General features: G+C 57.2%; 1 protein-coding gene across 1 annotated transcript; it reads right to left on the minus strand.

The window, feature by feature from the left end:
- Positions 1-1,562: 1,562 nt before the first annotated feature.
- On the minus strand, positions 1,563-13,742 carry EIF2B3 (eukaryotic translation initiation factor 2B subunit gamma). Its single transcript, XM_066598017.1, has 12 exons — positions 13,602-13,742; positions 12,513-12,667; positions 12,049-12,191; positions 10,435-10,594; positions 10,191-10,302; positions 8,966-9,055; positions 7,223-7,314; positions 6,174-6,364; positions 6,009-6,080; positions 4,544-4,692; positions 2,930-3,033; positions 1,563-1,711 (listed from the first exon to the last, which is right to left on the minus strand). The coding sequence occupies exons 1-12, from the start codon at positions 13,694-13,696 to the stop codon at positions 1,659-1,661; spliced, it is 1,416 nt and encodes a 471-aa protein (XP_066454114.1). The 5' UTR covers positions 13,697-13,742; the 3' UTR covers positions 1,563-1,658.
- Positions 13,743-13,976: the final 234 nt, after the last annotated feature.

Raw genomic sequence — 13,976 nt, forward strand, 5'->3', positions numbered from 1 at the left:
CCTGCTCCAGTCCGCGCATGCGCCGACTGCCCGGCAGCTGGTACATGAAAGAGCCGGGGCCGCCGGGCGCGGGTGAGTACGTGCTGCTCCCTGCAGGCGCTGGGGTCAGGTCCCGCGGCGAGAATTCCCATCTGCAGGCGGCCTAAGGGGTGACAACCTCCCGTGTGATTGGTGAGGTCTGCCCCATTGTGACTTTTTAAGGGGGGGGGGGGGTAATTGTGCATTTGGGGGGAGCTTGACCAAGACCACCAGGTTGAAACGTTAGTGTCATGGGAGACTAAAGGCCAGTTTCAACTTTGCAAACCCGGATGCTGCGGCTTTTATCTCTGGCCTTCCACCAACGCATCATTGATCAAAATCCACAATTGTGTTAATATTTGGATGAGCTCACCCATCTCTGCTGCACACTAACATCGCCGCAGGAGTCACTGGTATCCATAACCACTACCGCCCCCCTTTGGCTGCTGGTTTTATTACTATAGACTTAGCACGAGCCGCAGTGTTCACGATTCTCAGCAAACCTTTAACTCTACTGCGTCCCATGCTCAGCTTCAATTTATCAAGGCCCCTTTGGACAAGCGCTCTGAATGTTTCCGCTGGGCGAGGGGGAGTGAACGCACTTCTGTTAAGAGCCCTCGGAGGTGCCGGTCCGCACCCGAAGCCCCACTCTGAGAAGAAGAAACTGGAAGCCTGAGATTTCCCTAAAATCTCTGTAAATCTCATTTAAACCAGGCTGTAGCATTGGTGGGACAGGACAGACCCCCCCCCCCCCCCCCCCCAGCCGACCCCAGATCCAGGCAATGTACTCATCCCCGTGTCCGAACGGAAGCCGCTGCATGCTCACGGGTTATACAGAGTTATTTGGTCGCCCCTTAGCCATCTTTTTTCCGGGGTGAATAATCCCAGTTTTGGTGCCTCTCTGGGTATTCCAGTCCCGTCATTCCATGTATTAGTTTAGTCGCCCTTCTTGAACCCCCTCCAGCCCTGTAACATCTTTCCTGAGCGCCGGTGACCAGAACTGTACGCAGTATTCCATGTGGGGCCTGACAAGTGCCTTATATAATGGGGGGATAATGTTCTCGCCCCTCGCCCCTATACCTCTTTTACTGCAGCCCAAGAGTCTATTAGCCTTTGCAGCAGCTGCCTGGCATTGGTTACTCCAGTTTAGTCTACAGCCCACTAGTACCCCAGGTCTTTTCCCTAGCTGTACCCCATTTAGTGTATATTGGTGACATCCGTTCCTCCTGCCCATGTGCAGAACCTTACATTTATCAACATTGACCTTCATTCACCATTTTTTGCCCCAAGCCCCCCAATCGCTGTCAGCCTTCTATACGCCCCGGTAACATTGTCTGCGGCTTGTAAAGGGTTAAACAGCACGAAGTCAGTAAAAAAGCAATGTGTCAGAATAAAGCCCATTAGCAAAAGCTAAAAAGGACACCGTATGGAGCGTCACTAAGGGGTTAATAGTTGGAACAAGGCCCACTGGCACAGCGGGCGGGCGGCGGGCTCCGTTTTCACCGTACTTAGACTTTCCTGAGAATCACTCCCGCACAGAGCGGTCGCCGATCAATCGTAAAATCCTTTATTCGCATATAAATAAGTCCAGTTGGTGGGGGAGGAGACAGCGGGTGGGCGGAGCTTCTTCTGGGGCAACGCTAGATCTCCATTAGTTGCTCGTTCCCCACAATGATCTCATTTACACGTTTTTCTGCAGAGAGAAGGTGAATTAATTAGATGTGCAGCAACAGATCCGATATGAAGGTCACAAAGTACCCCCCCCCTCGCCTCCCCTCCCCTCCCTCCAGTGGAAGGGGATCCTGCGGACGGAAACAACTCATCCCTGAAAGGGGTCGGAGGAGGATGTCAGGAATCGTTCTGACCAACAGGCTGCACAGTCAGCTGAATACAACGCTGGAGCTCCAACTAACGTGTCCGAACGCACAACTCGCCGTTCCTCCGCACGGATGGTATAACAGCGGGTGACCAGTTCCAGCGCCATTGTGTCTAAGAGGAACAGGAAGACTCCAGCGGGCAAAAGAGCGCAAAACTTGTATCACTGAGCAGCGGAGAAACATCTCCTGGTCAGATGGAGCGAGATTTATGTGCTGATGGGAGGTCAGAATTGGGTGCAAGCAGCATGAATCGCTGACCCCTTCCTGTCAGGATGATGTAGGTGCAGTAATGGTGGTCTTGGTTCACCTAGATCCTCTGACGCTTGTGGATGGTCCATTGCACTACTAGATGGGGGTCTCTAAGTGGCCATTCAGTGTGTAGTAACAGATCTGAGAGCTTTGGCGCTGCTCGTGTTGGGACGGGCTGCAGGCGCACTCCTTATACACCGGCGGAGGGTTGTATCTGCTTATAGATTTAGTTCCCCCTGTGCGAGACCACCCACAGACACCAATCCCAGCCCGTGCCACCCCCCACAAGGACGGGAGCTTCAATAGCACAACCCCCCAGCGGCCATTATGGGGACGGCGAATGTTATGTACACAGGACGTGATCTGAGTGGCGAGGGGGGGGGGGGGGCGGCCTTAACGCTTTAGTGACCAGGTGAATCGCGGCACAACATTAGTTTTTGCATGAACAGTCATGTGACAAAACAGAGTTAGTCGGCGACTGGTGCACCTGGGCACAGGGATACTGCAGTAGGGGGGCCTGCGGACTATCAGCCCTCAGTAGTACAAGCAGGGCGTGCGGTCCGGCCAGAGCGCACAGTATTCAGCGCGGGGGAGCCAGAGCGGCGCTCGACTACGTGGTTTTACAAGGCCTGTAATTAGGATGTGCTTTTAGGAATGTCACCCATTCGCCGCAGAGGGCCGCCTCCTCAGATCGTGGTCATCCTGAAGGCGCGGCGGAGGAGGCGATAGACCATCCAGACAAGAGCGAGGCGAATACACGGGGTCCCCCCAGACACTTCACTCACCTTTACTACTGACGCGAAGACCTGAGCCCAGCAGGCAGTCCTTGATGTCGGCGCCGCCCTGCAGGACGGCCTTGTTACACACCACGCTTCCCTGGAGGGCGCAACTGCGGAAAAAGCAGAGACAGCAGCGTGAAGCTCGACTGATTGCCGGGATGGGGGGCTCGGAGCATGTGGCCATTAACCCCTTAGGCACGCGCCTGGTTTTGGTCCTAAGGATGCAATGATTTTTAGCTCCTCCTGCGCCCCGGCCGTGCGGCGGCCTCTTGGCTCTATATATTATACATGTGACTTCGGCCTTGGTAATGTTATTACGCAGGGCATCACGAAGCAGAAGCGATATTTATCTCCTTGCATCGCCGCACCCAGGTCACATGACTCCTACGGATGTCGTGTAACTCCACCGTTTAACGGGAACCGCTTTAGGGTGCAGACAAGCTCCGTTTCCCCCAATCACTTGTATGGGCCTTTTCGGGAAACAAAAACAAAAAAAAAAAAAAAAAAAAAAAAGCAGTTTTTGTACAGCACTGGCCCTGCCGGACAACCTGCTCTACGCTCACTGCGGGCGCCATGATGCCAAATGTGAGGTCGGGGACAGGAAGCGGCGCTGCGAGGATCCCACTAATACACTGCAGTACTTCTGTACTGACAATAGTGATCACAGACGTCCGGTTGCTGGGGCCCTCTGCGGTTACATGGTGGAGGGTCCATCCTCTGAACCCTTTACATGCCCCAATCGCCATTAATCGCAGCATATAAGGGGTTAACAGCAGGTATCGATATTCCCGCTGTTGCAACAACTGGCCGGCTGTCAGTCACAGCTGCCTGCTGCTGTCATTGGCATCCATAGGGTGTAAATGTACGCCCATTTGTGGGAGCGGCTTCACATTCACGCCCCGCGGGGAGGGAAGGGGTTGATGCAGATGTTCGAGCTCAGATGTGTTGGGGGGGCACTAGCCTCCTAGTTTGTTACAATGTATCAGTCAGGGGGTCCAAGAGTCCCGGAGGCGATGCAAATCTGTGGCTGCGGATCCAACCCTCCTCAGTGGGCACAGCCAGGCACCGAATTCCCACCTAGGGTTCTTAAGGTCTCTGCCGCCGTGTCAGTCCTCACTGCAGTTTTGACATTCTGCTTGTGAAGTCCCTACCCAGACATTCCCCTGCAGCGCTGCACAGTAATGAGGAGGGCAGGAGAGCCGTGTGCAGGGTGGGGGTGGGGGCTCCGTATGTGTCCTCTGTTGGGTGGGGGGATTACACCCATCTGTGTGTAAAAGCAGCCGGACCACCTAGTAAGATAAGAATGAGGCGCCTCTGCTATCAGCCGGCCCCCCAGGGCGCACACACCTCTCAAACAATGTGAGCGCCCCTGGCCAGCATGACAGCAGAGGTCAGGGATAGTCATTATGTCCATTAATTACCCCCTAATGGATGGAGCGGCGTCACTGACAGGGGCCAGTATTTACCCAAGACCCCATGCGGCCCCCCACAGACGTGTGCAGCATATGCTGGTGCCATAGAAGCTACAGGGCTCTTCAGCAGTGCTGGTGAGGAAGGTGTTAATGGTAAACTGGCTGCAGCGCCGCCAAGTGGCACAATTAAGAATGGCGGTTATCTTACCAGTCGTTTATCACCACGCCGTTCATGATGATGCAGTTGGTGATCTTCACTCTGTCTTTGATGACGCACTTTGCGCCCACGATGGAGTGTTTCACAGACGTCTTCTCCCCAATCTTCGTCTGCTCCCCTATCATGCTGTCTGCACCCACCTGAGGGCAAGAAAAGGAGCGGCGCATTACAAGGTGGAGGTCCCCCCCACCGCTCCCCGGCCCACAGGCAACACCCCCCCACCGCTCCCCGGCCCACAGGCAACACCCCCCCCACCGCTCCCCGGCCCACAGGCAACACCCCCCCCACCGCTCCCCGGCCCACAGGCAACACCCCCTAACCGCACTCTGGCCCGCAGGCATCCCCTTTCCCAGATCCCTCCATGGCCCACGTCCGCAGGCAGCCCCCCTAACTGCTCCCTCAATCTACTGAGCGGCCATCGCTGGAATGACTGCATGGAGGTAGTCCTGTGTAAAAGGGTCCCACGATCCAACGGGAGGGGTGGCAGGGGACGGGGGGGCTGGCAGGGGACGGGGGGGCCGGCGGGGTCACTGGTTAAACAAGCCTCGGCTGCTGCATACAAGATTTCATCAGCTAATTCTCCGTTTTATGTAAATGACGCTTACAGGGGTTAATGGGATAAACCTCTGAGCGCTGGGACCCCTGCGGATGCCAAGAACGGCGCACCCCAGGGGCCACCAGTGAATGGAGGGCAGTGGTAATTGCACAGATGGCGGAGGCCACCGGCAGAGGGTGCCAGTCTGCAGACTGTTGGGGCTCCAGCAGTCGGACCCCTGTGGGCTGGGGATGAGGTAAGGCTGGCTTCACACGGGACCGAATGGCCGTGGAATTTCCGCCCGCGGCTCCTAATCCCGGGATTAGCCAGCCAAATTGACGAGATTTTGCAAAAGTCTCCCCTCGCTGCGGCCAATCCGTTGCAGCACAGCCGCGGGCGGACACGGAGATGCGGCGTGGAATTCAATTCCGCAGCATGTCAATTCTTTTCTTGTTTCTGCTGCGGCCGCTCCTCGCTGTGGGGAGAGAAAGCCGCAGCCGAATGCCGGCAGTGAAACCGCAGTAAAATGCCGCTGGTTTTAAAGCTGCGCTTCTCCGACAGAATTTTAGTGCGGTCATTCAGGGGAAATTGCGTCCCGTGTGAACCGCGCCGGAGACGGTCAGCACAAGTTCAAACTGGTTTCAATTCCTCACCATTTTTAAGATCTCTGCTTGCTTTCAGCAGACAGGATGAATTGCCTCCGGTCTTGGCAATGCTCCGCGGGAAGCGTGTCACACCAGCGCTGCCGGAGCGAGCTCACGGAGGATTGTCCAGGCTGGAAGCAACTGCAACAAACCCTCAGCTGTGAGCAGGAGAGCTTTGGGTAAAAGTGCAATAAATAATACCAAAGCCTGCAGCACCGAGCAGTGCAGCGGAGGTAATCCACGCCACGCGGGCCGCAGCGCCCATATCCACCCTCACCAGCAGCTTATCTGCGATGTCGGCCGTCACATGCACCCGGGGTTCTTCAATCAGGATGGAGCTCTGCGGCACCTGCAAGATGTAAGCGTCACCACAAGCAGCCATGCGCAGAGGCCTCCGTAGGGAGGACGTAATGTGCCGGCGCTGCGGATTTCATGTCCTCACCTGCTTGTTGGCCTCCATATACATGGCCAAGCTGTTCACCCGGCAGCAGAGCTCGTTCCTGGCCGTATGGACGTAGCAGCGCAGGCCGCTGCCATGATACGGCTCCTTCATGTCGCCCCGGTGGTCGTTCCAGCTGGACTTGGTCAACGCCATTTCCTGGAGATCATCCCGTGGGATATAACTGTAGATGTCTGCAAGAGGACGGAGGTCGTTACCCGGGGGTAGCACTGATGGAGGACCGACCACGGAACCCCAACGACTGGCAGGCCCCCCATCACTCGCCGAGTTGGGAACATCCCGCGCCCATCTACACGGACATGTCAAAACTAATATCATGCAGGACCCCTGCAGCAAGTCAATGTGACCCGCAGGGGGAGGGGCGGGGGCAGGCGCCTTCTGCACTGACCCGCGGGATATGCGCATGGGGGGAAAGGAAGGGGCGGGGGTTGACTCATGCATTTAACCCTTTCCAACCCACGGTCTGACCTCTGAAGACATTATGAGTTAAGGCTGTACAGCTCCGATGTTGGAAAACGTCTGTCGGGGTTCTCTTACTGTATATTGCCAGCCTCCCTGCTGTCGGAGCCTATCCAACGTGTCACCTCATGCAGTACTGGCTTTAGCCAGCAGATAGCGCTGTTGTATAACGGCAGAAAAAGAGTAAGCCCCCTAGGAAACCATTGGATTGCAAAGGGTTAATGTCAATGTAGTTCCTGTTTGCACGGACAACCTTTGCCAGATGCCGCCTGTCACGATGGGGCACCCGCGGGCGCCCCTGCGCTGGGGGCAACGCCTTGTAGGAGGTATTTCCGGTACACGTGCCGCTGCGGATTGACGAATGTTAAATGCCGCACAACGTCCGCCACCATGTCTCTCGCCTCGCCATGAACGCGCTGCTCTACACGGATAGGAGGTCATGAAGCCAGTAACCCACAAAGCAACTCAACGGTATATATTTATGTATCATACACCCCCAAGAAAGAACCGCAACACAGCGAGACGTCCCGGCGGTAATATGGCCGATCACAAGACTGCAGGCAATGCCTCACCTTTCTTGTCTATTTCTTGATCCGCATCCTTCTGTGAGAACTGCTTACTGACCAGATACGGCACCAGCTCCCGCCGGACGGAGGAGAAGGAGCTGCGGGAGGAAGCAAGCTCAGACATTACATGCGCCCACCGGCTAATGCACATGGGGTCCGACGGCAGTAACAGCGTCAGCAGGGGAAACAAGTCGAGACGTCCTGTCTGCCACCAGAGGAACTCAACCTGCATCCTTACTGTCCCTTCACCAAACACAAAATCTGTGCAGACATTCAACTTCACATCCTGTGTTATACTCCAGAGCTGCACTCACTATTCTGCTGCTGGAGTCACTGTGTACATACATTACTTATCCTGTACTGACCCGGAGTTACATCCTGTATTATACTCCAGAGCTGCACTCACTATTCTGCTGGTGGAGTCACTGTGTACATACATTACTTATCCTGTACTGACCCGGAGTTACATCCTGTATTATACTCCAGAGCTGCACTCACTATTCTGCTGGTGGAGTCACTGTGTATATACATTACTTATCCTGTACTGCTCCTGAGTTACATCCTGTATTATACCCCAGAGCTGCACTCACTATTCTGCTGGTGGAGTCACTGTGTACATACATTACTTATCCTGTACTGACCTGGAGTTACATCCTGTATTATACTGCAGAGCTGCACTCACTATTCTGCTGGTGGAGTCACTGTGTACATACATTACTTATCCTGTACTGCTCCTGAGTTACATCCTGTATTATACTGCAGAGCTGCACTCACTATTCTGCTGGTGGAGTCACTGTGTACATACATTACTTATCCTGTACTGACCCCGAGTTCCATCCTGTATTATACCCCAGAGCTGCACTCACTATTCTGCTGGTGGAGTCACTGTGTACATACATTACTTATCCTGTACTGACCCCGAGTTCCATCCTGTATTATACCCCAGAGCTGCACTCACTATTCTGCTGGTGGAGTCACTGTGTACATACATTACTTATCCTGTACTGACACTGAGTTACATCCTGTATTATACCACAGAGCTGCACTCACTATTCTGCTGGTGGAGTCACTGTGTACATACATTACTTATCCTGTACTGCTCCTGAGTTACATCCTGTATTATACTGCAGAGCTGCACTCACTATTCTGCTGGTGGAGTCACTGTGTACATACATTACTTATCCTGTACTGACCCTGAGTTACATCCTGTATTATACCCCAGAGCTGCACTCACTATTCTGCTGGTGGAGTCACTGTGTACATACATTACTTATCCTGTACTGACCCTGAGTTACATCCTGTATTATACCCCAGAGCTGCACTCACTATTCTGCTGGTGGAGTCACTGTGTACATACATTACTTATCCTGTATTATACTCCAGAGCTGCACTCACTATTCTGCTGGTGGAGTCGCTGTGTACATACATTACTTATCCTGTATTATACTCCAGAGCTGCACTCACTGTTCTGTTGGTGGAGTCACTGTGTACATACATTACTTATCCAGTACTGACCCTGAGTTACATCCTGTATTATACCCCAGAGCTGCACTCACTATTCTGCTGGTGGAGTCACTGTGTATATACATTACTTATCCTGTACTGCTCCTGAGTTACATCCTGTATTATACTCCAGAGCTGCACTCTCTATTCTGCTGGTGGAGTCACTGTGTACATACATTACTTATCCTGTATTATACCCCAGAGCTGCGCTCACTGTTCTGCTTGTCACATGACTCCTCTACATACCTGTTGTCGGCCAGGTAGTCCAGCACGTATTTGCGCAGGCAGTACAGATGGGCGTCCAGCATCCCCATCTTCATGTGAACGCGGGGAAACCTGGCAGTAGACATATGGGATAAGAGACAATGTATCAGATGTAGAACAGAACTTCTGATGGCCGTCCCGCAGCTTGGAGACCCGCACAGATTGCGCTCAGGACATGCCATTCCTGTAAGCCCCTCCCATTCCTGTAAGCCCCTCCCATTCCTGTAAGCCCCTCCCATTCCATGCCGTCGTCTCCTAACACCTAATGATGACTCTGCCACAACTTCTCGCATGTCGTTAGTTTAAGCAGGTAGAAGAATCCCTGTCCGCTCGTGGCCACCAGTCTTTGCGATGAGAGGCTCCGGAGGGAAACCGCAGCCGCCGTCCCCCTTCAGATCGGCGCTTCTCAGTGAAAATCATTGTTTTCATAATTCTGCGTTTTCGCTCTCCTGCATCGTGTGAAACCGGCCCGGCGACACGAGCCAATAATAAAAGCGCTCCGTGTAAAGCGCCCGGGCTCGGCTTCTTCTGAGACTCCTGAGGCATGAATAGAATGCCAGGACCACAGTACAGACTGACAGCGGGCGCTCCTGAGGTTATGGCTGCGGCGAGCCGCACGCCAATGCTAGTGAACCCCGTGAACAGGCCGTTACCCCAGGAGGACACATCATTGAGGGTCTCAACTGAGCGCACAGAACTCTGCCAGCGGCTCCGCACCTCTAGAAGTCCTAAACGAGGCGCAGGGTACATTGTGCCTCACAGAACAGGTCTGGTGGGAGGACGGACGCGGCTGTGCGGCAGCCACCGGGCATTGGCAGTTTCCAGGGGTGCCCTACATTCTTCTTAGCTACCTGGCATCCCAGAGCAACAGGGGCTCATCGCTCCCCCTCGCTGCACCGCGCACCCGCCAGTAACCGACCGCGACGTGCGCCCTCCGCCTCTCCGCGCACCCGCCAGTAACCGCCCGCGACGTGCGCCCTCCGCGCACCCGCCAGTAACCGCGCGCCCTCCGCCTCACCGCGCACCCGCCAGTAACCGCGCGCCCTCCGCCTCACCGCGCACCCGCCAGTAACCGCCCGCGCCCTCCGCCTCACCGCGCACCCGCCAGTAACCGCCCGCGACGTGCGCCCTCCGCTCTCCGCGCACCCGCCAGTAACCGCGCGCCCTCCGCCTCACCGCGCACCCGCCAGTAACCGCCCGCCCTCACCTCTGGAAGAGGCATTTCTTCAGGTTCAGCCCGTCGTCCAGGTCCTCCTCGTTGGCCAGCAGCAGGAGGCGCGAGCCGCTGTCGTCCACTCCGATGAAGTCCCGCTCTTCCACTGACAGCGAGAAGGAGGAGGACAGCAAACGGGACGGTTAGCCAAATACAGCACATCACCCGGGGGTGTCACCACAGGCCGCTCCGCCAACCACCCCTGACTGCAGCCGCGACGGGCACAGCGGCCACTCACCCGCTTTCTGCTTTCCCTTCTGTCCAGGCACATGCTCAGCGGGCTCCGGCGCCTTCTTCATCAGCATGGCCAGGGTGGCATCGTGAGCCCGGAACAAGTCGACGACTTCATGCAAAGCAACTTCAGTGATGAGATCGCAGCTGAGGACCAGGACGTCGCTCTGCGGGGAGGCAATCAGAATCAGCAAACTGCTCTAGTCACATCCAAAGCAGCATCCAGCAGCACTCCATGTATAGATAGGTGTGCGGAGCCCAGAGACGCCGCGGGCTCCCCCCGAGAAGAGAGAGGGGGCGCCGAGGAGCCCAGAGACGCCGCGGGCTCCCCCCGAGAAGAGAGAGGGGGCGCCGAGGAGCCCAGAGACGCCGCAGGCGCCCCGAGAATAGAGTGGGCGCAGAGGAGCCCAGAGACGCTTCTGTTGCTTATGCTGCCACATCCAGTCGCCGTCCCCCCCCACAGTCCCCTCCCAGAGCCGCCGTCCCCCCCCCCCCCACAGTCCCCTCCCAGAGCCGCCGCCGTCCCCCCCCACAGTCCCCTCCCAGAGCCGCCGTCCCCCCCCACAGTCCCCTCCCAGAGCCGCCGTCCCCCCCCACAGTCCCCTCCCAGAGCCGCCGTCAATCTGAATTTATGATTTGAATGAAAGGGCTCTTGTTCAGGGAGCACACCGAGGAGCGCTGCTCTGCAGCACAGAAGGCAGATTGTGGTTTGGAAGTGGATGCAAACTCCCAACTCTTGTAGATGACTTCCCAACTGTCTGATTGTATACAAGCAGCGATGGAGGAGCCTGCAGTACATCGCCCTTTAGGGGCCGGATGTGGACAGCCCCACTCTCTAGGACACGTAACTAGAGACTGACAACATAACCCTTAGGCCCCTCCCACACGCGGGCAGAAACCTCCGCCCGCAATAGCAGAGTTTATACTGCGATTTAGAGCGGCGTTTCTGAAGACCTGTCAGCGTTTGACGGCGTTGTGTTGGGCGAGGAGGGGCGTTAGACGCAGAAACGGAGCAGACGGCGCGCGAGGATTGTGGCGTTAGAAACGCTGCCTTAACGGGCCGGTGTGTGAGGCCCATTGGGATAAATGGGAGTGTGGGACTGCGATTACCGCGGCGCTCAGGAAACAGCAGCTTAGAAGTGAAGGCCTGCAGTGCGCCAAGAAGGCCAGTAGGTGGCCGGAGGACATCACAGGGCAAGCGGCAGTCGGGCAGCTGACGCCAGCTCACCAACATGGAGGAGGAAGCGTCCGCGGCTCGCTGGCTGCACACCGGACGAGAAGGGCCACAGCATTGGCAGTACCCTCCGGTGTGCGCCTAGTTGGTCCCAACTACCCAGGTAGGATGGAGCGGCTCCAGATGTCACCCCATGGAGCTCGTTGGACAGAAGGGTGAAGGCAGAGCCACCTGCAAGAGCCCCCTGGTGGTGGGCAGCCGCTCTACGGGCCGGGGTCACACATTACCCTTCATTTGGTGTAACAAAGGTAATCCACAGATATGTCATCTTCTTTCTACTCCGCCTTTATGTGAAACGGCGACGAAAGGGACACAAAGCGCCAACATCTACGGCCGACATACATCTACTCCTCTACTCCAGTCACAACCAAAGCTGCCCGGGTTTACCTTGATCCTTGAGTAGATGTGACGCAGTGAATCCGCGGTGCCCATCTCTGCCGCCTTGTCTTCGGGCAGACACACCACCTCCACCCTCAGCTTCATGTCCGGGATGTACTTCTGCACCTCGCGGGTCGTCACCACGATGACCTCTGCCAACGAGTAGAGCGCCCATCAGTGATCTTACCCCCCGGAGCCGGGCCACACTGGGCACTCCTCTCCCTCCCCCTCCTCCTAAAGCCAAGCCCACATCGGTCACCCCCCCCCACTACTACAGCCGAGGCCGCGCCGGTCGCCCCTCCCCCCCCCCCTACTACAGCCGAGGCCGCGCCGGTCGCCCCCCCCCCCACCACCACCACCACGGCCGAGGCCGGTCGCCCCTCCCCCCCCCCCCCCCCCCACGGCCGAGGCCGGTCGCCCCCCCCCCCCCCCATGTTTATGGTCATGTGATCATGGCTGCCACCACAACTCACCCTCAAATCCTGCCCGTTCCAGCATGTTCAGAGGGTACCACAGCAGAGGTTTATTGCCCACCGGGAGCAGCGGCTTGGGGATACAGCTGGTGAGGTCCTGCATCCGGGACCCCCCATAAACCGCCATCACCACCGCCTGCAGCTCCACCGCCATCCTACAGGGGGCGACAAGGTCACAAGGTTACTTTCAGTTATCAAGTATCAAAATGATTATTAAAGGGGCGGCGTCTGCTAACAAGAAAATAAAGATCCTTCAAGTTCCACAACTTTGCTTGCTGTCAGTGAATGGAGACATTCACAATACTTCTATAGAGCTGAGGGTTTGTTACAGTTGTGTCTGCTGACTGCCTCATCATGGAGTAAGCCTGTGAGGACGAGGAGCGCGGCGGGGCGGGAAACGAGAGGGGGCCATCGTACAGAGCGCCGGCCGTGGGGGCCAGCTGTCACTACATGGTGCAGGGCCAATAACCAGAGAGAGCGCCCCCTGCCTGGGAGGCTCTTACAAGCTGCATGCAAGGGGTTAACACCAAGGATCAGGGGCTGTAGGCGCAGACGGCGGGGCCTCCGCCTCACGGGGCTTGTAGTGCGGCAGTCCGGGGGGGGGGGGGGCCGCTGGGGCTTGTAGTGCGGCAGTCCGGGGGGGGGGGGGGGCGCTGGGGCTTGTAGTGCGGCAGTCCGGGGGGGGGCCGCTGGGGCTTGTAGTGCGGCAGTCCGGGGGGGGGCCGCTGGGGCTTGTAGTGCGGCAGTCCGGGGGGGGGGGGGGGCCGCTGGGGCTTGTAGTGCGGCAGTCCGGGGGGGGGGGGGGGCCGCTGGGGCTTGTAGTGCGGCAGTCCGGGGGGGGGCCGCTGGGGCTTGTAGTGCGGCAGTCCGGGGGGGGGCCGCTGGGGCTTGTAGTGCGGCAGTCCGGGGGGGGGCCGCTGGGGCTTGTAGTGCGGCAGTCCGGGGGGGGGCCGCTGGGGCTTGTAGTACGGGGTAGTCGGGAGGTCTGCTGGGGCTTGTAGTGCAGCAGTCAGGATGTCCGCTGGGGCTTGTAGTGCGGCAGTATCGGGCAGTCAGGGGGCTTGCTGGGACTTACAGTCCCCCCAGTACCTGTCAGCAGGCAGCGCCGCGGCTTCCACTAGTCCCGCACTTCCGGCTCCAGACGACGGATCCCAGCGAGGACCAAACATCATCTCCGCGAACATCTTTCCCGCGTCCGCCGGCCCCACGTGACGGGGCGGTGACTGCCCTCACTTATATCGTGCATCGTAGGCCTACCGCTAGGGGGCGCAGTGGTAACCGGGCCGCATATTTGTAGTTTACGCTTAGGTTGAGCAGCGCTGCTGATTAGAGCCACCTGATTGGCTCTTCGGCACCACGTGACTACACAGCGTGCACGCGGATTGCCTTCAGCAGCCGTGCACTACACACTACAGCTAAGCAGCACGGGGTTAGGTCACTATTACTACTGGGGGTCACTATTAT

Source organism: Eleutherodactylus coqui, chromosome 3 (assembly GCF_035609145.1).
Source record: "Eleutherodactylus coqui strain aEleCoq1 chromosome 3, aEleCoq1.hap1, whole genome shotgun sequence".
Lineage (NCBI taxonomy): Eukaryota > Metazoa > Chordata > Amphibia > Anura > Eleutherodactylidae > Eleutherodactylus > Eleutherodactylus coqui.

Coding starts and splice junctions, on each gene's coding strand:
- EIF2B3 (XM_066598017.1), bottom strand. CDS start 13,696: ATGTTCGCGGAGATGATGTTTGGTCCTCGCTGGGATCCGTCGTCTGGA. Junction 12,192..12,512: donor GGAACGGGCAGGATTTGAGG/GTGAGTTGTGGT, acceptor ACTCGTTGGCAG/AGGTCATCGTGGTGACGACC. Junction 10,303..10,434: donor GAAGGGAAAGCAGAAAGCGG/GTGAGTGGCCGC, acceptor TCTCGCTGTCAG/TGGAAGAGCGGGACTTCATC.